This window comes from Hylaeus anthracinus, unplaced genomic scaffold (genome assembly GCF_026225885.1).
Source record: "Hylaeus anthracinus isolate JK02 unplaced genomic scaffold, UHH_iyHylAnth1.0_haploid 12001, whole genome shotgun sequence".
In the NCBI taxonomy this organism is placed as follows: domain Eukaryota; kingdom Metazoa; phylum Arthropoda; class Insecta; order Hymenoptera; family Colletidae; genus Hylaeus; species Hylaeus anthracinus.
This window is the reverse complement of record NW_026534348.1, coordinates 18,990,425-19,015,647: the sequence shown is the minus strand read 5'-3', so window position 1 is coordinate 19,015,647 and position 25,223 is coordinate 18,990,425. Positions and strand designations below refer to the sequence as shown.

General features: G+C 34.2%; 2 protein-coding genes and 1 long non-coding RNA gene across 3 annotated transcripts; 1 reads left to right on the top strand and 2 right to left on the bottom strand.

Moving 5' to 3' along the window:
- Positions 1–3,263: 3,263 nt before the first annotated feature.
- Positions 3,264–3,944, bottom strand: LOC128891290 (probable salivary secreted peptide). The gene has a single exon (XM_054150709.1). The coding sequence runs from the start codon at positions 3,847–3,849 to the stop codon at positions 3,448–3,450; it is 402 nt and encodes a 133-aa protein (XP_054006684.1). The 5' UTR covers positions 3,850–3,944; the 3' UTR covers positions 3,264–3,447.
- A 1,714-nt stretch (positions 3,945–5,658) lies between these two features.
- Positions 5,659–6,335, bottom strand: LOC128891292 (probable salivary secreted peptide). The gene has a single exon (XM_054150711.1). The coding sequence runs from the start codon at positions 6,257–6,259 to the stop codon at positions 5,867–5,869; it is 393 nt and encodes a 130-aa protein (XP_054006686.1). The 5' UTR covers positions 6,260–6,335; the 3' UTR covers positions 5,659–5,866.
- A 10,056-nt stretch (positions 6,336–16,391) lies between these two features.
- LOC128891303 (uncharacterized) lies at positions 16,392–20,370 on the top strand. The gene is made up of 3 exons (XR_008460787.1): positions 16,392–18,720; positions 18,812–18,972; positions 19,056–20,370. It is a non-coding gene; the product is annotated as an uncharacterized LOC128891303 (long non-coding RNA).
- The last annotated feature ends 4,853 nt before the right edge of the window (positions 20,371–25,223 follow it).

The following is a 25,223-nucleotide window of genomic DNA, read 5'->3' as shown; positions in this document are numbered from 1 at the left end:
TTCTCTGCCCATGGAACCAGTGATAAAACTTGTTGGTGTTGTTACGAACGTAATCCCAGTGAGCAATACAGATCACATTCGTAACGAGCACGGTAATAACCACTATTGCTAAGTAAACAATAATTCTCTGAGCTGACATGGCGGATTTTCTTTGCGTAGACACACCAAAATTTTGAAATCACGCGTATATCAAAGAAAGCTGCAGTTTGACTGGTCATATAAAGCCTACTACTTTGTCATTTAACTAGAGATACCAATGGTCTTATCAGTCCATCTATCACGATACGATTGTAACAGTACAATGGCAATTTCTGGAAATATTTGTTCTAAGAAGGGCTTCTAAATGAAGATATTATTGTTTTATATACGCAATAAATCAACATTTTGGGAAAAGGATTAAATATCATTGTTGTAGTACAATATCATTTGATAAGATTAAATATTATTTGCGATGATTCTATAGAGATAAAATCATAGATATAAATATAGTATCATATAGATTTAATGTTAATTGTGTAGATGCTTAAAGAAATTGAAGGCTTCAATTTACTTCACTTTAACTTGGTTAATTTAAGAGAAATAGTATCGGGAGGACAATATTTTTGACTCGTCATGAGTGGCTCATACTATCTATATTTAAATGAAGAAGGGTAAGCAGGTTATATTGGGTGTAAGACAATTGTAAAAATAAAATAATTTTCTGAAAAAAAAATTTAACCGACTTTAAAAAAGGTACAGTGAAAAGTATGAAATAATTTCTAGGTAATTTATATGAATACGCACTAGCTCTAGATAAAAGTATGAGAAAATGCAGTGAAAAGTATGAAATAATATCTAGTTAATTTATATGAATACACACTAGTTCTAGATATAATTGCTTAAAAGTATGGGAAAATGCAGTGAAAAGTGTGAAATAATTTCTACTTAAACTGCATTGTTATTCACCATCGTTTGATGAATTTGGTTAAATTATTAAATACATCATATTAAATGCAATCCACATAGGTTTGGGATAGTATTTGGTGGCGGCGGCGATATTGAATAGTGTTAATGAATATGATGTCTAAAGTGGATGTAATGATAGCAATAATTAAGGACCATATTTTTTGTTTCTCTGACAGAAAGTTAAACCAAGTTTGGCAATTTGCATTGCATTTAATATGATGTATTTAATAATTTAACCAAATTCATCAAACGATGGTGAATAACAATGTAGTTTAAATAGAAATTATTTCACACTTTTCACTGCATTTTCTCATACTTTTAAGCAATTACATCTAGAGCTAGCGCGTATTCATATAAATTACCTAGAAATTATTTCATACTTTTCACTGTACCTTTTTTGAAGTCGGTTTAATTTTTTTTCCAAAAAATTATTTTATTTCACTCTTTTTAGTGGCAATCTATAACCAATAGGTTTCATGCAATAACAATAGTTATGAGCAATATACGGGATGACCCAAAAACGTTGGAGATCCTTGAAAAGGATTGTTCCGCGGGTGGGGGAGGGGGGGGGGGGGTTGAAACAATTTTTCTTAGCGAAAATGTAGCTCGAGGCTTCGAGCCTATGCTACCGCAGGCGCTCCACCGGCATACTCGCGCTTTGATTGGTCGGGGGTTTCTGTTTCTGGAATATCTCCTTAACGAAGCCTCGAGCAACATTTTCGTTAAGAAGAAATTGTTTCAAATCACGCATCACCCCGAAACACCCCATTCAAGGACATCCAACATTTTTGGACACCCTGTATAATTGCAAATGGGATTATCACGAATACATGTGCAACTACATGTGAAAGGATTGATTGCGTTTGGTAAATTCCTTGTCGAGCTACACCAGAGCATAGCAATTTTGCACCAACAATAATTTTAAAGAATAAAAGTGTCCAGAAATTTTTGCAAATGGGAACATCACGAATTCATCTATTATGAAATGCGAAAAGTTTCATCGCACTCGGTAATTTCCTCACCGAGTTACAGCATATAATAGGAATTTTGCGATAACAATAGTTATAAACAATACAGAAATTCATAAATTTTTGCATCTGTGATCATTGCGAAAACCTCTCCGGCAGCAAAATGTAAGGGGTTTCATCGATTTCATCGGTTTCAGGCCAGACATACGTGAAATAGTATGCTTTTTGCGATAAAAAGTGATACAAAGTGGTAAAAAATAAGACAAGGACAAATGTTTTGTTATGGGACCAAATAGCAAATGTTCTTCCAGATGCAAGAAGTTTCAATCTGATTGGTCCATCCGTCTCGGAATAAGAAGCAAGACAAAATTTTTCTGTTTAAAAAAAAAAACAGGTAAAAAATGACAAATCACAAAATGTTTCTTTTACGCGACCAACTGGAAGAAATATTCGACAAAATGCAAGAGGTTTCACTCCGATTCATCAAGCCATCTCGGCGTAATCGGCAAGCATACCTAAAAATCACGGTTTTTTGGTAAAAAAAAACGGGTAAAAAATGACAAATCGCAAAAAGTCGTGAAATGGGACCACCGAGGGGGGGGCAAGCTCTACAAGATGCAACAGGATTCATTCCGATTGGTCAAGCCATCTCGGCGTAATCGGTGAATATACCTTAAAAAAAAAAAAATATGTATGTATATACATGTCGAATTGAGTAACCTCCTCCTTCTCGAAGTCGGTTAAAAAGAAATAATTTTTGCCTTCCGAAGTTACGACTCAGTCGATAATTCGGTATAAATAAATACTTTTTCCTTTTAATTTTCTATCTATATTTGTATTTTATTTTCAGTTCAACTTTTTTAAATACAGTTTTTTAAAACATAATAGAATTTATATATTTTTTGGAAACCTAGACTAAATCACCAATGCCACGATGTACGGAATTCTTAATTAGATATAAATTTTTAATAACGAAATAAGAATCAATTTGTACCCGTTATATATTAAATTAAAACTTATTTTAACATATAACACCATAATACTTATAATGTAATTTATAGAATGAAGTTGTATATCACGATGAACGAATTGAGTATTCTGTAATAGGATCAAAAGTAATCAGAAAATTATTTTATTAAAAATAATGTATTTATTATGACGATAATGTCGTTACTGGTATAATTGCGCAAAAACTTAATAAAAATGTTGTCTATAAATCAGTATACGTATACACTAAAATACGTAAGTGTACAATGAGATTGTTTACTTCCTAACGTTTGTTACTCAAATATAAGGTACACGTTTAAACTTGCAAACTAAAAAGATACATGATAATAACGACTAGTTCGATTGACACAAGAGTTTCAAAACATTTTATTGTTCCTCTAACATAATATAAAAGAGTGGTAAGAAAGAAAATGATTATCCAATACACGGTTTATAAAGGATATAAAAGTCTTACAGGCAGGTTACTCTTGAAGATTTGAAAAAAACATCTGAATAGCACGGTTGGCATCAATGCAGCAGAATTAGTTTAAGGGCGTGCATACAGCTCGACAATGAAGTTGATTCCGTGACCCCTTTGACTCTTGAATCTGAGCGTGACATTGTTGTATCCTGGTCCACCTGCGATAAGGCTGGCGTACGCACCGTTACCGTTGGTCTTTTGATCCAGAGCTTGGACTACTGTAATGCGATCGAATCTTGACGTGTTGAAAGACTTTTGTTCAGTGACGATCTGCATCCAGGATGAATTCTTTACCACACTTTGTCTCAGAACAAGCCTGTCACCAGGCATTCTATATCCAACGATCAAGTTATGAGACTTGTTTGTGCCATTATTGGCATAACCCCATTGAGGAGTAGAGTTTACTTGCGTAGCAAGAATAGCAACGCCCACTATCCCCAAGAAAACAGCTATCTTCTGAGCTGACATAATGAACTCTTTTTCTATTTTTCTTGCACGTACTTTAATATCACGGATACTTCACGACACCGCAGAAGATCGTCTGTTAATTCAAAGACTGCTGCTGCTGCGTCGCTAAAATAGTCCCAACTGTCGTCTTATCAGTCCACTTATCGCGATATGATTGCATCAGTTTACCGACTGGTTCTTGAAACATTTATTCCAGGGACAAGTGTTTGAAGATGAGAATGTTTTCTTTGTATTTTATATCGATCGATTATCGTTCCTGATAAATATTTTGTTTTGGTAGGGGGATTAAACGCAATGTTGAATAATTTTAAGAAAATTGATTTCGTTTATGGATTATAGATTTAACTTAATCATATACAGGCTTAAAGAAATTGTAGTTTGTTTTAGTATAATAATGGAATATTGAGAGATATTTCTCATAATTATTTGTACGCTTACGTTACACTTTAGTTTGCTGTTTCTTATCTGTGTTGGAACCTTTGGCTCGTTTCTGACTCATTTTCAGAAACGTAATTAAACATAGAAATCCCTTACTAATCGTTCCCAAACAGTTTTATCACACAAATGTAGATAGTAATTCCGACTTATTAGTAAATATTGGAAAACTGCTTAATTTATTATAGATTTTTGTTCCAATTTGTTGTATGGCTATAGATTCAAATAAGAAGTTCCAGGAGACATTGCCAGTTGTAGTTTATATTGTAGATTAATTTCTCGTTATATACAGTGGGTATAGAATATATTCGTACACCGATCAATTTCTCAGAAAACTTTTGTGTGAAATTGTACTTTCTTAACTTCTTTTTTGTAATCAATATTTTACATATTCTCGGAAGTCTCTAAGGCAGATATAGTCCAAACAACATTTACTAGTTAATATACTTTGTGAAATTAACAAAAGAATGCGAAAAGTGGGTAAAAAGTATAGAAGCAATAAGTATTTGTACGATTCTTATGACGAACCATTTACAGTAGAGTTTGTCAAGTAAACACATTAGTTTATTGCTCCGTACGACTTAGAAAACCTCAAATTTCCAGTAAAGTACTTTTAAAAATGGCTCTGATAGAGGAATTGAAGAAGATCCCACTTCGAATAACTAATAATTTAGTTAATTTAATGCTTAGAAGAGTTACAATAATTATAAAATCAAAAGTACATCTCACGAAGGAAGTATTATATACTTATAAACTAATGTAAATTTCTTTTTTTTTTTTAATCAAGTTTTAAAAGTTAAACAGTTGTGCGAATACTTATTGCTTCAATATTTCTATCGATTAATTGTTTTTTTCTTGTTAATTTCGCAACTTAGATAAATAGCTATTTTTTTGTAATCTATCTATTCTAGAAATTTTCGAAAATATGTAGAATGTCATTGTTTATAAAAAATAAGTTAATAAATTACAATTTTACACAGTTTTTTTTGTAAACTGATCAGTGTACGAATACTTTCTACACCCAGTGTACTACTCTAAGTAGTGTAACATACTTTTTTGTCACAAATTAGGTAAAAAAATTGTTTCCACTTCATTCAGTACAGTGAAAGTCAATTGAGTAAGAGAAATAAATATACCCTAATATTTGTTTACCTTTATTTTCGATGTCCCACATTTTTACAGTCGCTGATTTAATTATTAGCACTTACCAACAATGCATGAATTTATTAGTTAGAAATTCAAGTCTTGTTAGTCTATTTCAAAACGAAATAATCTCTTTCATTTCCGAATGCTCCTAATAATTCGACTAACGACTCTATTTTCAATTTTAACAGCTTAAAACGTACGAAAATTACGTAATAACAACTACCTCAATTAGCGCAAGAGTTTCCAAAATTTTATTATTTCATTAACATAACATGAGTAAGAATTACAAAGAAGCAGTTATGAAAATTAATTCATAAAAGCATGGTTCACAATGCGAAGAAAAGTAAATAAATTTAAAAAGATAAGTGACGATTAACAAATAAAAGAATCAAATTAGTCTGGTTGGCACGATTGGTATTGATCTAGTAATACTAGATTAACGTGCGTAGACCTCAACAACGAAGTTGATTCCATGGCCCCTTTGACTCTTGAATCTGAGGCTGACAGAGTTGGATCCAGGTCCACCTGAGACAATGCTGGCGTAAGCACCGTTGCCATCAGTCTTCTGATCAAGAACTTGGACCGCCGTGATTTGCTCGTACATCGGGGTGTTGAAGGATTTCTCGTCAACCACGATCTGCATGAACGAAGAATTCTTCACTACGTTTTGTCTCAGAACAAGTCTGTCCCCAGGTCTTCGGACTCCAAGAAGCAAGTTGTGAGACTTGTTCAAGCCACTGCCGTAAACTTTTTGAGCAGCAGAGCTCACTTCGGTAGTCAGCACAGCGAGTGCCACTACTGCCAACAAAACTACGAACTTCTGAGCCATGATAGAGTTTCTTTACGTGAATATCTGCAAAAATTCAAAATCACAGCAACGTATCAAGACTGAATATTGAAGCGTAGCCTGCTGCGCGGTCACTAAAATACCATCTACGCTCAGCTTATCAGTTCAATTATCACGGTACAATTATAAAAGTCTTACGCTGAAAAAGTTGTTCTAGACAGGAGTGCTGGTTGATGAAAATGTTTTCTTGTTGAATCTGTTATCGATCGATCGTCACCTACAAAAAGTGAGCTTTACAATCAAATGGTTATATATAGTTTTAATAGATAATATTTCCTGTTCAGTTGTTCTAATTTATGTCTCCATTATAGATTGAATATTAATCATGTATATAATTAGGGAAATTTAAATTTCTATTGGCAAATTAATGTAAACAGGAGAACCATTTCTCGTGGTTATCATAATGTTTACTAAATGGTGTGTTCTGGTTTTGTACTTTTATGCTGAAACCGCTCTTCCAATTTTCAGAAGTAGCAATTAGGCATTCGCATGTACATGATATCATTAGCAAACAGTTTTATCGCGTCAATGTTAGCTAACATTACATTTTGCTTGTTTTTTTCTTAGAAGCTTAATAAACACTACAATTCACGGAACTGATCTGCCCAGCTACCGATATCTTTCCAGATGCAGGCGATAACCATTATTATCAGCGATATACTGCCGCGTGTAAGGTGTTTGGCTTCAATCTCGTAATTGACGGCGATCTCTATAATTCATGAGCAACCCAACTCTATCTAATGTTCCGTCCTGCTGCATCTTGCTGCATGTACCCTGCTCACCATATGTGCACGCATGCACATACCTTCAGATTCTATGCACCTTCGATAGACTGCATCCATGAACACTCGATACGAAGACTTTGAATGCACCCACGTTATCTTGTTATGCAACAGTTTAACTTCTATAGATCTAGACTACTGTAAAAGCATTTTAACCCCTAACAGCTATTTCATCGCACCAGAATATATTATAGAAATATGAAAAATAATAACATTTGATATTATACAGTTAAATACACAGTACAATCATACAGTTAAAGGTATTATAAATGTAAAGTACAATTTTGTTTACAGAATATAATACAAATATTTATATATAAATACATATATCTAAGGAATACAGGAAAATGAAACTGTTCTATCCAGGATTAATCATCAGGGTTTGTACTTAGTAACCGAAGGAATAAATAGTAATTGTTTTTCATTGGCCACAAACTGATACGTGGATTTAACTTTTTATGTAATTTTCTGCATATTGTTGTTAGACTAAGATTAATACTGATAGACAATAATATTACAAGTTTTACTTGTTTTGTAAATCCAAATTGAGATCAGTACATGTTAAGAAATTGCATAAAATAATAAAGCTCTGTATCAATTGTATATACGTTATTATTGCAAAAATATATCTAACGTTAGTGCGCCAAAATATTTCCCGATATTAGTTAAGGATCAACATGTAAACTGCTAAGTAAGAGTATCACCTGTGAATAAATACTGTATAATAGTTGCTTCAAAGCAGAATAGATATGAGTACCCATTACAGAACTGAATACTTCCTCATCAAAATATAAAATAAATAACAAGTTATGTCGTAGCTGACCCATGTGCGAAGAATTACGTTGAGATTCACTTTGTCCTAAAATACTGTTATAAAGAAGTTCATTAGAATTACAGGCAATGACTGTGCTCTTGGAGAAATATGCGAGATAAGGCTTATTTATTCATACCGATAAAAGGCTTTCGCACATGCCAAACATAATACGGAGTGTTAGTAGATTCGTCATTTCCTCTAATGTGATCCTTACTCAGCTGTTACGGTTTTAATCATTTCCCTGTATTTTTATCGGTATTCAATTATAGCAGATTGCGCAGTTTCGTACTTAACGCCCTCCATTACAAGACCTGAAGCTGCTTTGTCAAGGTCGTTGTAGGTTGTTTGCTCGAATGCTTGTTAACCGTGTGAGCATCCAATATGTTACCTCGTGTATGCACTTAGTTCCCGCATCGTGAGTAGATTCACTCGGATCATTAAGTCAATTGCTGGATACACGATGATAGAATATGGGTCGAAACAGCCATGAAATGCACACGCAGAGGGAAATTACTCTGACAACGGAATGCCAAAGTGAGTCATCTACTTTTAGCAATTTCTTGATTGAATATAGTCACGATTTCGTGAACTCAACTTCATCAATTTGTAGCACGACCCTACTGTGTACACAGTCTAAAAGGAAATGGTAGCACACTTGAATTTTTAGTATTGCGTTGTTTATTAAATTTAGTAACAAATACAATTGATTAAATTTTGGCTTCCAAGTCAGTTTCCAAAGATCATTAGAATGACAAATCGCAACACTACAAAAATTGTTCAATTTGGTAAATGCTGATATAAAAAAAAATAACAAAATGACGAAACATTTGTATTCGTGTATATCAACAGACATAGTATTAAATTTTTCAGCTAAAATATATTCAACCAATTTCAAAATGTCAATATTTTTGAAAGTCTGAATATGGAGAGGACAATAGGACTGTGTCTTCTTTTTTTCGAAATTGCAACAAAACCTCAGGCAAGTTTTCGATTGAAATTTAGTAATTGAAATGTAATAATTTCTATTTGCTACTAGTATGTCTTCAATATTATCTCCCAAAATTTCAATCTCATTCATTTACTAATTCAATAGTTATAATTTATTGAAAATGAGTAACGCTGGACTCCAAATAACTATAAAGTCGACAATTTTTGAAATTTTTAAAAATCGCATGTAATGACCCTATTTCTTTAAAAATTGAGATTGTCTGTATTAGACATGACATGTTTTGTGATAAAAGTATTATTCTAAATAATTATCTCGTGTAGATACTGATGTACTAGTCTAGTAATCACGAAGAATGCTTGAAGAGAGATTAATTATTTGTTGGTTAGTGAGAAGAGCTAAAGTAAAAATTTCTTTTTTCTCATAAGTAACGAATATTGTAAATAACGTGACCAAGCTGTAATTTATATATGAAAATCAAAAGCATAAATTATAAAATTGTTTTACGAACTGAACACAGTATACAGGAGAGATCGCCTAAACTGTTACAAGTTGTTTTTTTTCGAAAATTACTGGTGATATCGGCATTTCACATGATGTATGAGGTACTGTTGGATAGTTCCCAAAGGGGGTAGGGAGCACGACGCCTCATATTTTTAAATGGAACGCCAAATTAAATTTTTACTGTTTTTTATAGTGCTTGCAATAGCAACTAATGTTTATTTGAACATTTTCTTCATATTCTGCATAGTTTATGAATCACAACAAACGATATCGTTTGTTGAAAGAACTTCGATGCAGTTCGAATACATTAACGCTCTTCATTCGTCTAGCAAATTTTGTCAGTGGGTATGTAGAATAAATTTATGCTAGGGCAAATTTAAAAAAAATGCATGTTTCCTTGAAGTTTTCTTATTGTAATTGCACGAGAAAGCAAACCAAAATATGGTGTATACATATACAGAGATTTAGAGAAAACTATATGAACAGGCGTTACGTGGAAAGAGTATGAAGTAAAGGGTTTCCTAAAAAGAGGCTTTAGGGGTTTAATTTTAATAATAAAATATACTTGTCAACGCGGCATAGTGGACACTTTCAATTATGTTTAATTACAATCATGTGTACTTTATTTAAAATACACCAATTGAACATATTCATGCATCGACAAAAAACAAAACATAAACATTACAGTTGTCAATCATGCATGAACCTAGCCACACATCGACGTGGTCAGTACCACTGACCGGTGCATAATGAGAACGCGAAATTCAAACGCATTTCTACATATTCCAATAATATAAAACATCATAGGATATATTGAATACGTTAAAAAACAAAATTCTGAAACCTCTTTTGAAAGATCCTTTATGTTTGCAGTAGTGTCAACGCTTTAAGAGAGAGCTATAAGAATTAATAATCAAGTCTAATAATACAAAAAACAGACGGTTTCAAAATTAGACTATTTAATGTAACACAATTCCTGTTCGCGCATTTTGCACATATGGGGATGTTTATGCTCAGAAGACTTTCGCGTGTCTAATCCATCCTGGGGTCTCGGAATGTAGACGTGCATATTCCACGAATACTAACGTGGACGTCTTACTATCAGGTACATCCAGCAACGGGTTATACGTTTACGTACACACGAGTAGAAACGTCCCGGCCTGAGTGTTTCGACTTTAGCTTCCCAGCTACGAACGACAGTGTAGAGTGCAACCGAGCTCGCATTATTCATTCGACGGACGAACCTTGACTATGGGGCTACTCGATTCTTGGCACCTATCTCGAGCATGCCGAACAGAAGGTATCAGGAGCACGAATGCTTTTATCATTAATTATCCTGCCCTTGTGCTTCGAAAATCCGTGGCAAGGCTCGATTTCAACTGTCTTAACAAGCTATCCGATAATACCGAGTCCTGATGCTGAATCCGCTTTCCTAGCGCTCAGAATGATCTACCTGGTAGACGCACAACGCCATAGATGACGACAAATTTTCCATCGATCGTTCGTGAACGTTCAGCATAATCGAACGGTAACATACAACGGACTGCGTATCGTCGAATAATTTATACGTTTCGGTTGAACTTAATTGGATTATGATAAGAAGGATGAATCGTCGCACGGTGTACGGGATCGATGAGGCGAAACAACGGGGGATTTCGGCGAAGCAACGTTAATTATTAATGTGTCACAGTAAATATTGCGGGTTTCGAAATGTTAAGGGTGTATTCACGGTCTTCGAGACAAAAATATATGACGCTTCTGATTTATTTTAAGACGTCTAAAGGTCTAATTTAATCTATTGCTTTGCTTGTATATTTCATTATGTCTGGACATGGATTATAAGTATTTATGCTAAGAATTAAGGGGGTAGGAGAGAATGGGGTAAGTACAGATGCAGGGTAATTCCGGACATGTTCTATCACATAGGTTCCCAATCTTTCTTGACCCACCGCCCCCTTTTTAACCGACTTCGAAAAGGAGGAGGTTACTCAATTCGACATGTATATATATATTTTTTTTTCAAACAGTGGCAACATTCGACGGCGCCTCTTTTAGGTGAAATATACTATACTACTACATTATACATATATTTAAAAACAAGGACCGGTTATTATTAAAATTACTTTATTGAAAGATTTTAACATGTTGATGTATTCTTTAAAATTTGATAAACAAATATATATTATTAAAAAAATTAATATAATATTATTGGTGAGAAGGCTGAGCTTGGTGTAACGACAATAATTTTTCGATATTTGGTGTCAGATTTGTCATCAGCAATCTTAAATCGCCGCGTTCCACTATTGACTGTTTCTGTTCTGTTGTCTGTTTCTTTTCTTTGTTGCTAAATTGTTGATTACACTGACATTTACAACATTTGTTGAACATTGAAGATATTTGTTAAAACATCCGTTCGAAGATTTTTAGTACACATTAATCAAACTTTTGGCGCATTCTTGCGAGTATTGCCCAGGGGGCGGCAGTTGGTTCTCAGCGCCCCTCAAAGTCTTCGACCAAAAGCGCCCCCTTAGATCTCTTCAACGTCCACCGGTGGGCGGTACCGACCCCGTTGGGAACCTCTGTTCTATCACAATCGTTACAAAAAGTGAGATATATTAAAGTAAATGAGTATATCGTGATTAAGATCTATTTTTAACTGACTTCGAAAAGGAGGAGGTTACTCAATTCGTCATGTATTTTCGTTTTGCAAAATATTTTTTTTTTTTTTCAAAAATTAATTTCTTGTAATGCTGTATCCACCTAGAAAATAAGGAAATTGATCGGTTACCTATCAGTTACCATGGAATACATTTTCTAAAAGATACTTTTGGTAAACAAAATCAATGCATTGTAATATTTACATGTTCTACTCGGAAATAAATATTCATATTTTTCAATGACTATTTATTGGATATTTTAACATTACATTAATAGATATGTTTAAAACCCTAGTATTATACATTAAATACTGAAGAGTTCAAAACACAAAGGCCGAAGTGTCTACATATAATATGACCAAATCATACATTTAAACCTCAACGTTGTTCTGTTTCATTGAATACTATTACAAACATTATTTTTTTTCAATTTAACGTGCAGATTCTAGGCATCGTGCGCTTATAGAAAATGTACAAAGAAAAGGTAAAATATCGACTGTTTCGACTCGGAATAGAATCAAATGTCTCCCTTAATCGCTTTGCGACGAGGATAACGGCAGAATGATGTGGGTGTGAGACCAAAGATGAGGTAAGAGAGTAATGAGCGTTGAGGTCACCCGTTAGGACAATTAGGCGAACAGAAAAGTTCCATTGCAGTTTTGAAGCTTCCTAGCCGTCCCGATAAGAGTTGGAGCGACAGCTACTAGTTTTTTCCATTACTCGAAGTCGACCACATCTTTTCGGGAATTAACATATTATACCAAACTTTCGCTACACGGATAAAATTGAGTGCGTCAAATGAAGGTGTCGTTGCAGTAAATATTGGCAAATTTCTTATCTAAATACAAATTCAATGTAAATAATAAGAGATAAATCTCTGAAAGATGTATTTTATTTTGCTCAATGCTACCTATTAGTCATTAAACAATATCTTATATCTCCGAGATTCAATATCTTATCCTTTGTATATATTATTACATCATTACTACTTAATCATTATTACATCATTCATATAAGTGTATTTGTTGCTTCTTTATCCCTGGATTTTTTTACACTTCACACTATTATAAAAATACACTTTGCTCGAAGGATGTAGATAAACCATACCTATTTAATTTTCTCACACAACCAATAAATGTTTACGTTGTTCTTATAACTTTCATAGTGAACTATTCTTAGTTTTGTTTCTTTGATAAATGATTATGAATCAAATTTAAAAACTCGATTTTTCTCTGAGCACTATAGATTCTACGACTCGATTTACATAGAAGGCCGTCAGGAATCAATAATTATCTACAATATCTAAGCAGTAAACCACACATGTACTTTTCACAAAATCTATATTCTATAGATCCTTAATCTGGATCATTGTTTTTGATGTAGGCGATATCGTTCCCTGGTGGGCGATTGACACCTTGAAGTGAACTATTATCTGATTATCTGATTTCGAGGTGCGATGGTCCCATAACATGGGCTAATTAAAAATATATTATTTGATACATTTAAAGTGCTGTGAATGAATATTAAAGTTTAATTATGATGTTTACATCTTCATATTTTGTTGAAAGTATTATTAAACTTTGCAAACGTAACCAATCACGAGGTTCTCATAAAGACTTTAAATTTCATGTAGTTTATTTTGTTTGTATGTTAGGTTAAAATTACAGAATATATTTTATTTAACCTCAAGAGGTTAATAGTCAAGAATAAATGGATGAATAGTGTTCCCATTCGACACCTATTGTATGAATCAAGCTTTAATCATCCATGCTGTGCAGGTAAATACTAAAATGGTTATTTTTATCGATTATCCACACTGTAACGTCTGAGTGTATCTTTACACGCAAGGTGTTTGTGGAGCATGGCTCTTGGCGAAAAAAGACGATAACGAAGAGAATGTAGTCCGTCTTCTGTGAAATACACTTGATACAAGATTAGTATAATCTAGAGCTGTTTCCAGAATCATTTCGATCGAACGTAACGTTATATCTTCATGATTGCGCGCAAACACCTGGACTTTCATGTTGCTCCATCGATATTATCCATGAAAATGACTTCGGAGAATCATCGTTACGCTGCTGATTAAACAAGCACTGGTCAATATGTTTATTTCGTCTTTGATACGAGATATCATGAATATCGTACGTTGATGATGCAGCATGAAGAGAAACTCCGGCGCATTGATCTGCGATAGTTTTGGTTTATGATGTTCATCCCTGCAGAGTTCAATGTAGCAGTTACGCAGGTTTATACCCGTAATTTGCATTCGTCGCGATACGATAAGGTTAAATAGTTACTCGCGTCAACCGCAATTCCGACATTTGAATCGTTTTACGGATTCGCCAATATTATTACGTTCAACTATAGTACCTCGAATTTTTATCGAGTATTTTTTATTTGTTACTTTATCTTTAATATATTCCGATAAAGGATTTTTATTATCTGCGTTCAGTTTTCTTTTAATAACTAAGAATAACAAGGAAATACTGAAAGTATAATAAACAAAGGTGTGATATTTGTTGAGTAGAATAACGATTACTGTTTTATACGCGATATTCTCCAATAGATAATATTACCTGCCAGAAAGTTTGGTGTTAAAAAAAAAGTTAAAAATATAAATTAGACTTTTATATGTATTGTTTTATTTTCGAGAAAATTAATCTGGAACTTGCTTGGTTTACGTTTGTTGTATTTGTGTATTTTTCACCGCTATTTCTTTTAAATGGAACAATGAGATTTTTCTTATATATTGTTACAAGCAACCATATAGAAAAAATCATAGTCTGCTAACAAGATGTAATATTTATTGAAAACAAGAAAATATATCGATTAAACTGTTTGTCAGACGTTCTTAGAACTTCAAAGAATACATACGGTATTTCTAATAGATGCATTTATATTATCCTTAATTACAATCTGTTGTTGGTTTTTAATAAATAATGTTTCAAGAAAGAGCGACTTCCCAAAAGCGTAACAATATTATAAATGCTGATGTTGAGACGAATTCATTGACCTATAATGTAAGATTATGTATTGCAATATAAAGCCTTAAATTGTAAGTTACGTTTAGTAGATTTGGTGAAGTTGTCATAAGCCCTCCCTCGTAGCCTCGTTAATTTTCTTAATGTTAACTTCTTTAATTATATTTAATTCCTTTCGACATCCTACAAATCTGCAAATACCCATCAAAATTAAAGAAAGGACACTTTTCGAATTGTCATTGTCAGTTAATTATAAAATCGTTACAGTTCAAGTCAACAGTTACAGTTCAGTCACATTCCTTAAGGAGTTAGTCGCAGTCAGGAAAAGGAAAAACGACATTTCTTTGTGATTTTTGTTTAGTTATTAAATAATAATTTGCATAAGTAACAATTAAGTATATTATAAAGCATGTTTTAAAGAACTAAAAAACATTTTTTGTTTTAAGAAACGTTTAATTTATATCGTCATAACAGCCGATGACGTAGACGATGATTTAAAAACAGGTTTGCGGTGAGCAAGATTTCTCTATACTGGTTTACCTGAAAACAAAAACAAAAGTAGATTTCAAAAACATATTAGTCTAGCGGGTCCCTGAACGAAGGATTTTTGAAAAAGTTAATTGAAAACAAAATGGCGTACATTTGAAGTTGATTTTCAACTTTTTCACTAAAATTAAGCGATTCGATACAGGATAAAAGAAAAAAGTATACAAGAAAATAAAAAGTCCTTCGATCAGGGACCTATTAGTCTAATATATTTTCTAAATCTACCTTTAGTTTTGTTTTCAGGTCCACCAGTTTGAAGAAATCTTGCTCACCGCAAACCAAGTGGCCACCCACGCCATCGGCTGTTATGACGAAATGAATTAACCTTTTTTTAAAACAAAAATTCTTTTATAGTCCTTCAAGACATACTTTGTAATATATTTACATTTCATTTAGAAAAATTATTATTTAACACCTTAAAAAAAACACATAAGAAACTGTCCGTTTCCATTTTCCTGACTGCGACTAACCCCTTAAAATAATTAATCTTTGTCATAAAGATTCATAAACCTCGTAGTAACGAAGACATCCAAACAAGTATAATTTTGCCTCTACGAAACGGAAATTGCCTCCCCTCGTCCTTCTTAGTACCAAATAATATATAACGCAAGGATAAAAGAACTGAAATTCCTACTTTGAGCAAAGTGTTTTTTCGTTGATTTACGAAAAAAACTCTACGTCGTTCAAGCCATCGCATACCAGGAACCCATTGACCCGTGACTGTCTTTTCATTTTCGTTGACGATACCCCACCGTTCCCCTCGTCAAATGCAATAAAATCGCAAATTATGGTAGGCCGCTAAGAACCCGTGAAATCGAAATTCTCGATGTCGCAAGTTCCTGGCTAATCCTCGCCAAGCTCAGGCTGAAACGGTGTTGATGCGCTTTTAGAGTGGGGCTATGTGTACGGCTGTAAAATCGTCGAACAACGTCCTGGTGGCCTTTTCCTCTCGCGGGTAATCCCCGTAGATTGGCACCGATGCAATAATTCGTCGCGTATCGGCCTCATGGTGAAGCACGAATGGGGGAAGAGTGTTAAACGACCGATATTTCGTTTTTTTCTCGAGGAAACGCCAGTCTCGATTTGTTACACGTCTCACCTGTCGTGTATCCTATCTTGCGGCTATCGTGCAGTCGCTCTGAACGGTCTCCTTGCCCACCGCCGTCTTTATGCATCGTTAAAACAGCCAGCCGCGCCGCGGCAGTAGTAAAACTGCAGTAAATCGACGTATCGTCGCGACGACGGTCCCCAAACACGGTACGAGCTAAACGAGAAACAGAAAAATGAGGGGAATCGTTGGAGCTCGATAGCCAAGTGCCAAACACAAAATTAATGGCGCCTGCGCTATGGACATATTGAAAGACACCGTTAAGTTATGTGGCTGGGCCAAACACAGTGATTGCATTTTTGGGAAGTTTGTATGCAGAAGAGTTATTCTATTTTTAACGTGCACGACGAATGGGGATTCCTTACGGATGCATCTAAATTTCAGGACTGAGATTTAAAAATATGGGATTTGATTACAATTGTATTTTCGTTTGATGTTTTGTCTCCTGAGTGATATCGAGAAAGTCCGTTCGTCTTTGAAGACATTATAAGAAAATTTATGTGAAATTATCTCGCGTATCTGTAAAATTATTAGCTATTGTCTTCGCCATGTCGTACTAATTTCACCGTGTTGCTATTACAATCCGCGTTCTTCTATTCATTTGAAGCAGGAAAATCTAAGAAAACCTGAACTTTTACGAATTCTGTTATCAACCCTCCTAAAATAATATATGTGAATAGAATTTGATAAAATAACAGATCTAGATAAAAGAAACATTGACTCCTTCATACATTTTTCATTTGATACAAACTACTGTAGCTTGTGATCTGGTGGAGTCTATAGCATAACGCTTCGTTCATATGCGTGTCAAATTTAATCTTTATTGGTCAATACAATTCTGAGATATGAAACACATATTTGAAATTCCAAATTTCAGAATAGTACACAGGATAGGACAATGATTTTGTCCACCTTGAATATCTCTGTTATTTATAGTCCTATGAATACACTCTTCAGGACAAAGTTGCACTATTTTAAGGGATCCAGGCACCTCCCTTGCAGCTTAGGCGAACGCGTGTTTTTAGTAGGTAGACCTTGGGAATTGGGATGCGGACGATAAGCTATCGGTGACCGCTCCCTTAGGATAGCTCCACATAACCCGGGTTCCCCCAGAGAACACGAGTATGCGTAATGCATTTTCACTCGAGGAAAAAGGATACTTATAATGATATGACATTATTTTTTGTAGGATCATTTTTTCATGAGATTTCAAAGTCGTTAATATTTTAATTAATGGAATGCCACTTTTTTAGACCTTCATGAAATAGCCACTATTAAGTCGATTTCAAAATTATATGGTATTGTACATATATATGTACAGGTAAAAGAAAAAATCGATTCCTCCAGCCCTTCAAATGAAACCATCCCCCTGACGAAGGTGCTAGTGCATATAAGATTAAAAAAAATGGTCGATTGCTCTTCGATTGACTCTTCGTATAAGACCTATATTTAATAAGGAGCCTAATGTCCCACACAACTTAATATAGTTCTTTGTTCGATTATGAATATTTGTAAAAGCTCTTCCTCCCTTATTAACGCGAGAAAATAAATGATATCTTATTAGCCATCGAAAAAGAAAGAGTTACCTCCTCCTAGGCAATTATAACTATATTTACTAACGCGAAATTATACTAAATCCGAAATGATACATTTAAAAAATTAGTTACGAGACGTTCCATGAAAATGTCCGATTGAAAAGGATTCTCCAAGTATCGAGTCGCTAGCAGAAATTAATACTTCAAACAGAATCTTTCGTCCGTTAGAAGAACATGACGTAACGAAGGAAAAGATTCCCTCTGCAAGGAGAGCTAGACACCAACGACTTAATTAAGATCCACCGTCGCTGATCCTCCTGCGAAATTCTCGCCGTCCATTCTTCCGGAAGACGTGACAGAGACGAGCAAGAAACGGGGAGGCAAACACGGAATAGCCATGAACGCAGGAAGGCCGGAAGGTGCTGCGAGGTAGCGTAAACAATTCCCAGCACAATTAGGAAACGTTTGTCCGTCTGTGTTTATCGAAGGATCCGTAACTAGCTTAGGTAACACCTATCCATTTGTTACTCGGCAACGGTGCCCCGAATCGGTCATGCGAACAATTCACGGGTATGCATTATTGTGCCCTATGAAAAGAAACTTTCTCGACTACACGCCACAAGAGATCGATTATGATTTCGCTGTTTCTTTAACTACTCAGGGTTACCCTGGAGCTCCTGGTACTTGGCCCTTGGAGCACGTTACGTAATCACGGACTAGATATAGCATGTACAGAAGAGTCAATCCAGCTTTCTGTCCGATTACTCGAGGGCTCTAGAGTCTTCTTTGATTCGGAATCAAATAAGATTAATATTTCTAACGGTAAGCATGAAAACAGAGCTATAGAACATCCTTCGAGTGCTATCAATTTCGCAGTAAACATAAAAGAGAATTTATTGTCACAGTAAATCGCATTGGATCTGGGCATTATAATCTTGCTGCCTCTCTTACCCGCATTAAGATAATAAGCGACCCTAAATGTAAATGCAGCTATGAAATCGAAGGCATCAATCATGTGATTTGGCAATGCAGGCTCTACGATAGCTCAAGGATCAAGCTAATTAAGAAGCTTCAAAAGAAGAAACAGTGTCTCTCACTTAATGTTGAACCGCTTGTCGCGAAACCTAATATTGCAGCTTGTCTATGTATTTTTGATTTCTTAAAAGAATGTAAACTGCGGATATAATGTACACGTAAACTGTATTATACATACTACTGTATATATAAACCTTATCTGAGGTTCTTAAATAATAAAAAAAAAAAAATCCTGTTTGGCTTAGAATATATTCTGGTAGTAAACAAATGAATAGTGTATTCGTACTATCTTCTTGATGTTCATACATGCAATTAAGGGGTGACATCACTGTAACAGACTAAACAAAAAAAGGTGTTTCTTTGTCAATTTTGGTTGGATGGAAGAAATGGTAATAGATTAATAAAATTCGAGGAAGTGATTCAGCATATATTTAAGTATTAAACAAAAAATTATAATCGACAAATATTAGAAAATGGCTCTCGCTCTCGCGAGGCTTATTGAATTTGAGGCACTCCAGTTGGCTCCGTTTGAACCTCTTTAGACCTGACCTCTTGTAAACAGAGAACAAAAATTATTTTGCTATGGATACATATTAAGTGAAGGAGAAATAACACATTTATTTTAACTAAAATTTATCTACGACAATGTTTACAAAATAAAAAGAAAAATGTACATTCAATGGCACAATTTTCTTCTTATGTATTTTGGTTTGCTAAACTCGAAAACTGCAATGAAAAATTTTTCTATAGATAGGTTTTTTTTATATAAATTTTTGAATTATTTTTCGATTTTTTTTCGAGATACCTTCACATTTTAGGCCATATATCTCTAGTTAGAAACGTCCGATTGGGTCGCGCAAGATGCCATATAAAAAAAGGTAGTCGATTTTCCAAAAATTGTTTTTCACATTGTTTTCCAATCGGTTCAATAGTTTAAGTGTCACGGGCCAAAAAATATGAGAAATTTCGATTTTTTCGGCTAAAATCGAACACAACAATTTCTTCCATCGTCATGCAAAAATAGAAACTGTTAAATTATGTCCAGTTTTTTTATTGTTTACGTATAGATCGCTCTTTTACGAAGAAAACAAGCTTGTGTTGAGGAAAATCTATGGATAAATACCGGAGTTGGGAACAATTGACTAAAGGTACAAAAATTCCAATTTTACTCTGTTTTTGTATTTTTCTCCTCTCCAGTTCGTTAAAAAATCAAAGTTCCATACATTCTTACGCGTTACAATATTGTATTCGTTATTACAGAGTGTTTGTTACATTTAAAACTTTATTTCGTATTTCGTGCTTTATCAGTTTCCGTAGAATTAATCTATATTCAGATAAAATGATCCTCTTTCCATTGCAATTTTTTTAAGTTTTTCAACGCCATGTACCGATAAATGAACAATAATCGCATGTAAAAACTTGTGCCAGGGAAGCTGCGCCTCTATAAATATTGTCATTTTCATGTTCTCTAGCTTCTTCTTAGAATATTCCACATTCCATATCGTCTAACATCTCTCTAATGATCCAAGTCCCATCTATCCTTACGTCAGCTGAGGTAATGGATAGAAATTATTATTAGAATATTCCCTGATATCTACAAGTTGTTTACATGTCCTACGTTCACCGAAATCGATGAATTGTTTGAATATAACTCTCAGAGCCACCGATCCTTAAACACAGATTTTTCTCGAGATCGAAAAAAATGCTTCCAGCTCGTAAAATGCAAACTTGCATCCAATGTTTATCGTGTATCTCGTCGGTGATACAATATAATTCGTTATCAATGGGAGTCTTATCAGTGCAAAAAGGTCGTGCCTAATAAGGTCGTGAGTCAGTTGTTATCTCCGATCATTTTGTCGTGCGGGAACATTTTTATTTAGCGGGTAAGTATAGCGGGAAATGAAGATAATCTAATGAAGATCTCGCGAGAAACGTTCGATTCGACGGATTAACGAGAAAGCGTCCTTCAACGTTAACGGAAATTTGATTTAGATCACTTGCGGCTAAACGATCGGCGTCGGTATATAAAGCGGACGTTTCTCATTCTCCGTGATCGGAGAAGAACGGGGCAGGTTCGTTCTGGGCAGACTGCCCGGCAGATTATACGATTACAAGTTATGTCAGCGAAAATGGAGTTATTGGTGCACAGAGCACGAGCATACGCCACGGAAGAACTTGCCCTGACGTACGCTAATTTGATATTGGATAACCGTTCCCGTCGAAGCGCGAGCCTCTGAAGGCGTGCACGCACACATCGGCCAGGGCCCTCCTCGAAAAGTGCATTAATGCGCAAAAAGTGATAGGTAACATTCCCTCGAAGTGTCACTCGATGAGAAAAAAATTCTCTGTACGAAAAAAATCAGGATTTTATAATAGCATAAGTAAAAAATTGATTGGAAAAGTAGAGATTAATTGGTGCCGGAACAGTTACGTTCTGTGATCTTATAATTAGATAATATTCGTAAGCATAGAATACTACTGCTGTGAACTTGGAGATTAGTTGTTTCGTTTGCTTCTGTTAGTATGTAGAATTAACTGAAAAATTAGGTGTAACCTTTTGTGTGTTTTTTTTTTTCAATATTACAAGCGTAGAATACTACTGGTTTGAATTAAAAGATTAGTTGTTCCGTTTGCTCATTTTATACTATGAAATGTAAGTTGACGCCAAAGTGTGACCTTGTCTAATAATATTGTACGGCAATATAGTTGAGTAATTATTTAATGAGTGACCCTTTCAACACAACTTTAAATAATACAAAGTATAATCAATTGCTAGTTGAAAATTTAATTGTCACAAAATAGTTAAATAAATAGTGTTTCTATCGTAATAGATTTCTCCTTCTAATATTTCCCAAATTGATTGGTTATTTCCTATTTTAGAAATGTAAATTTAATGTGTCAACTTATAAAAATTAATTTAAAATGGTTAACAAAATAGACTAGTGAAAAATGTAGATAAGTCCAGATGATAGCTTGGAATCGAATGACTATTAACAAATCATAAAATTAATACCTTGTATGAAAATTAAAAATAGCAATTTGTCATATCGTCTATAAGAAAACACGTAGTAGATTAGATTACGTAATATAAGATACGTTATATCATAAAAAGAGAAGTAGAAATATTAGTAATGAGTACTAGTGGTACTCATGTAAAGTTTTTATTGCAGATAAAAGTTACAAGTTCGTCCGTAAAGATTCTTCTAACAGGAAGTATATAAGCGATAAACATACTCTGAAAGTAAACAAAGGAATACACACACATATGTGAAATAGTGTATCAAAATCTTGTAATCTCTTTTTGATAATATTCAACGTAATATTTTTTTTTTATTAAAGACATCTCTTTTGATCAGTCAGAAATACTATTGTATCTTTAATTTAGATAAGTATACTGTATTTATTTAATACATATTTAGAACTTCGGTTGAGTTCTATTTTAGTATAAAAATACATAAAAGTATGGCAGTAAAACATGGGTAAATAGATGTACACTAAAAATTGTTTAAAATTGTTTACACATTCAAATTTTTCTAAGTGTTTATCACTATTGTTCGTATTCCGAATAGGACACAAAATAAGGTTCAAAGCTTTTATGAAATAAATTAACCATCTCATGATATTTATTTGATATATAACAAACAATATATACATGATATTCTTCTGACACATTGTGATTATTGAGTTCATACAGGTCAGCGCCAAAATAGAGGTACTGCGGCAAAGGAAGACAAAGGGAATCGTTTTCAAAGCCAAGCATTCATACACTTTTTCATACTCCGTTTATTTGTTTTTTTTGTGGTAATTTGTTCCGTTCAACGTGAAAGATAAACGATCCATTACAATCTGGCATCCGAAACACCTCAACCATTTAATATCTACTTTAGCTAATAATAAACATCTTCCAACAGTGACGAAGTAAATGAAAATAAACATTAACAAATTGACCACCACGTCATCCACGTATTGGTGACAGAACTTTTTACAAAGGAATTAGAATAATTAAAAATAAGTACTACAATAAATGTTAAATGTTGGAGTTATAAAGACGTTAGACCGAACACAAGATTGAAGTTTTTCGTAATGTTACATCTCAACTATTGATTGATACAACGAAAGTATTAAATATTATGTTTTTTATAAGAATAGTTTTATCAATAAATGAAATTGTTTTAAAGATATTAAGACAGATTTTAAGATATTGAAAACTGATTTTGTACATCTGTCGCGAGTCATAATAAATTATGAGAATAGCGACCAGTATGAGATACTTTACACGTGATTTACAACTGTTAAATAAAAATATATGTAAAAAATCAAGTTGATTCAACGTACTTTTATAATTAAATCAGAAGTGACTTGTCTATAGCAAAAAGAAGTGTCTACCCGTTCCCTAGATTGCGCACGAAAACGATCAAGTCCTGCTTCAACCTAGGGACTAACAGGACTCTTGCATCGCATTAGAATCCGTAGCTCTTTCAGCGTTTCATTGAAAATATGTCTTCCATTTACGTCAATTCTTTCGCTTGTCGCGAACATTCGTTTACCAACGAGTTTTGCGACGGAAAATGAGAATGGTTCTCAAAGAGCCGGCAGAAGCCTATTTCCGTGACATTGTGCAAAGGGTGGACGGGGGATAAAAAAAACTTAATTTAGTTCCACCATCTAGTTCCTGATAGGTGTACGTGCATGCATGTGGGTCGACATGCGGGTAATCGTTCCTACCTTTCCGCTCCCCGTGGATACAAATTTTTGAGAAAACCCACGCTGCCCGCTCCTGAGTCGTTTTATAATCTGCAGACGTTGTAACGGGCCACCATTATCTCCGTAGGAAAAAAATAATTAATGGTAGGAAAAAGTTCGCGAACCGGGAGAGACAAGAAGGAAGAAAGGAAGGAAAGAACCTGACTCTTTCCGTCCCACCTTATTCCCTTTTCATGTCGCAGTATTTTTAATCGATCAAGTTCCAATCGTTTGTTGTTCCTTTTCCTTGGTCGTTATCGCAGAAGATGGAGAAAAATCAGTGGCAGTAATTTTCCCTAATCAATCGATTTCCACCATGTTTCTCGAGCTTTTTTCACGACGACGATGACACAAACATCGCTACCAGTAATTTACTTTGATCGATCGATTACCACTATGACTCTAACTTTTCTTACAGCGCGGCGATGGTGAAACATTTGTGTAATTGTTACATGTCGTGAAGTGATATCACGATTAGATTAAAACTTTTTTTTACACGGATCAATTATTTATAGACGTATCATCTCCTAAATATTTTTTATATAAAGTCAATAAAGATTGTGAATTTAAAAATTAGGAAAACTATTCGGCAGTCTTAAACGAGCATCTTCATTGTTAAGGGTATATAATGTCTACTTACTTAAAATTAACTAATATTTTTTCATGTTTTTAAAGTAAGGAACTAATTATCCTTAAACAATAAATTTGTATATTAAAAATGTATAAAGTATGTAATAAAATTGCTTATTCACTGCCTAATACTCATATATGCACCAAAGCTTCCAGAAGATGATACGTGTAACAAATATAAATCCCTGTAAAAGAAGTTACAATCTAAACGTGAAATCATACATCCTAACTTATATCAATTATATAAGTGTTTCGACAATATTTTTACGTACTTTTATAAGTAAACGTGCTTTTTTTAACACTGTCTAACATTTTGCTTTATTTTTAATATAAATTGGTTACACTAGCAAGTTTTAATCAATTAATATTAGGCCAGAGAAGGATAACTTGGGTCTTACCTAAAATATTGGTGACTAGAATGCACGAGGGGACTCGAGCAGGTAACTGGTCAGTCGCATAATCCCTCGGCAGCAAACTTGTCGCATTATCCGTTGCATCATGTTCGGCAACTAGGCGTTAGTTTGCCGCTAAGGGACATTAGGTACAGGGACGCTAAGAGAGTTGACAACAGGCACGAGCCACCTGAGCAACTAACGAGACGAAGTTGACTTCGTATACTGAGAAACGTGTCAAACAAATTATAGTCAAGACCGGTTGTACAAAAT

What these genes read in the sequence shown, in the direction of transcription:
- LOC128891290 (XM_054150709.1), bottom strand. Translation starts at nt 3,849, where the DNA reads ATGTCAGCTCAGAAGATAGCTGTTTTCTTGGGGATAGTGGGCGTTGCT.
- LOC128891292 (XM_054150711.1), bottom strand. Translation starts at nt 6,259, where the DNA reads ATGGCTCAGAAGTTCGTAGTTTTGTTGGCAGTAGTGGCACTCGCTGTG.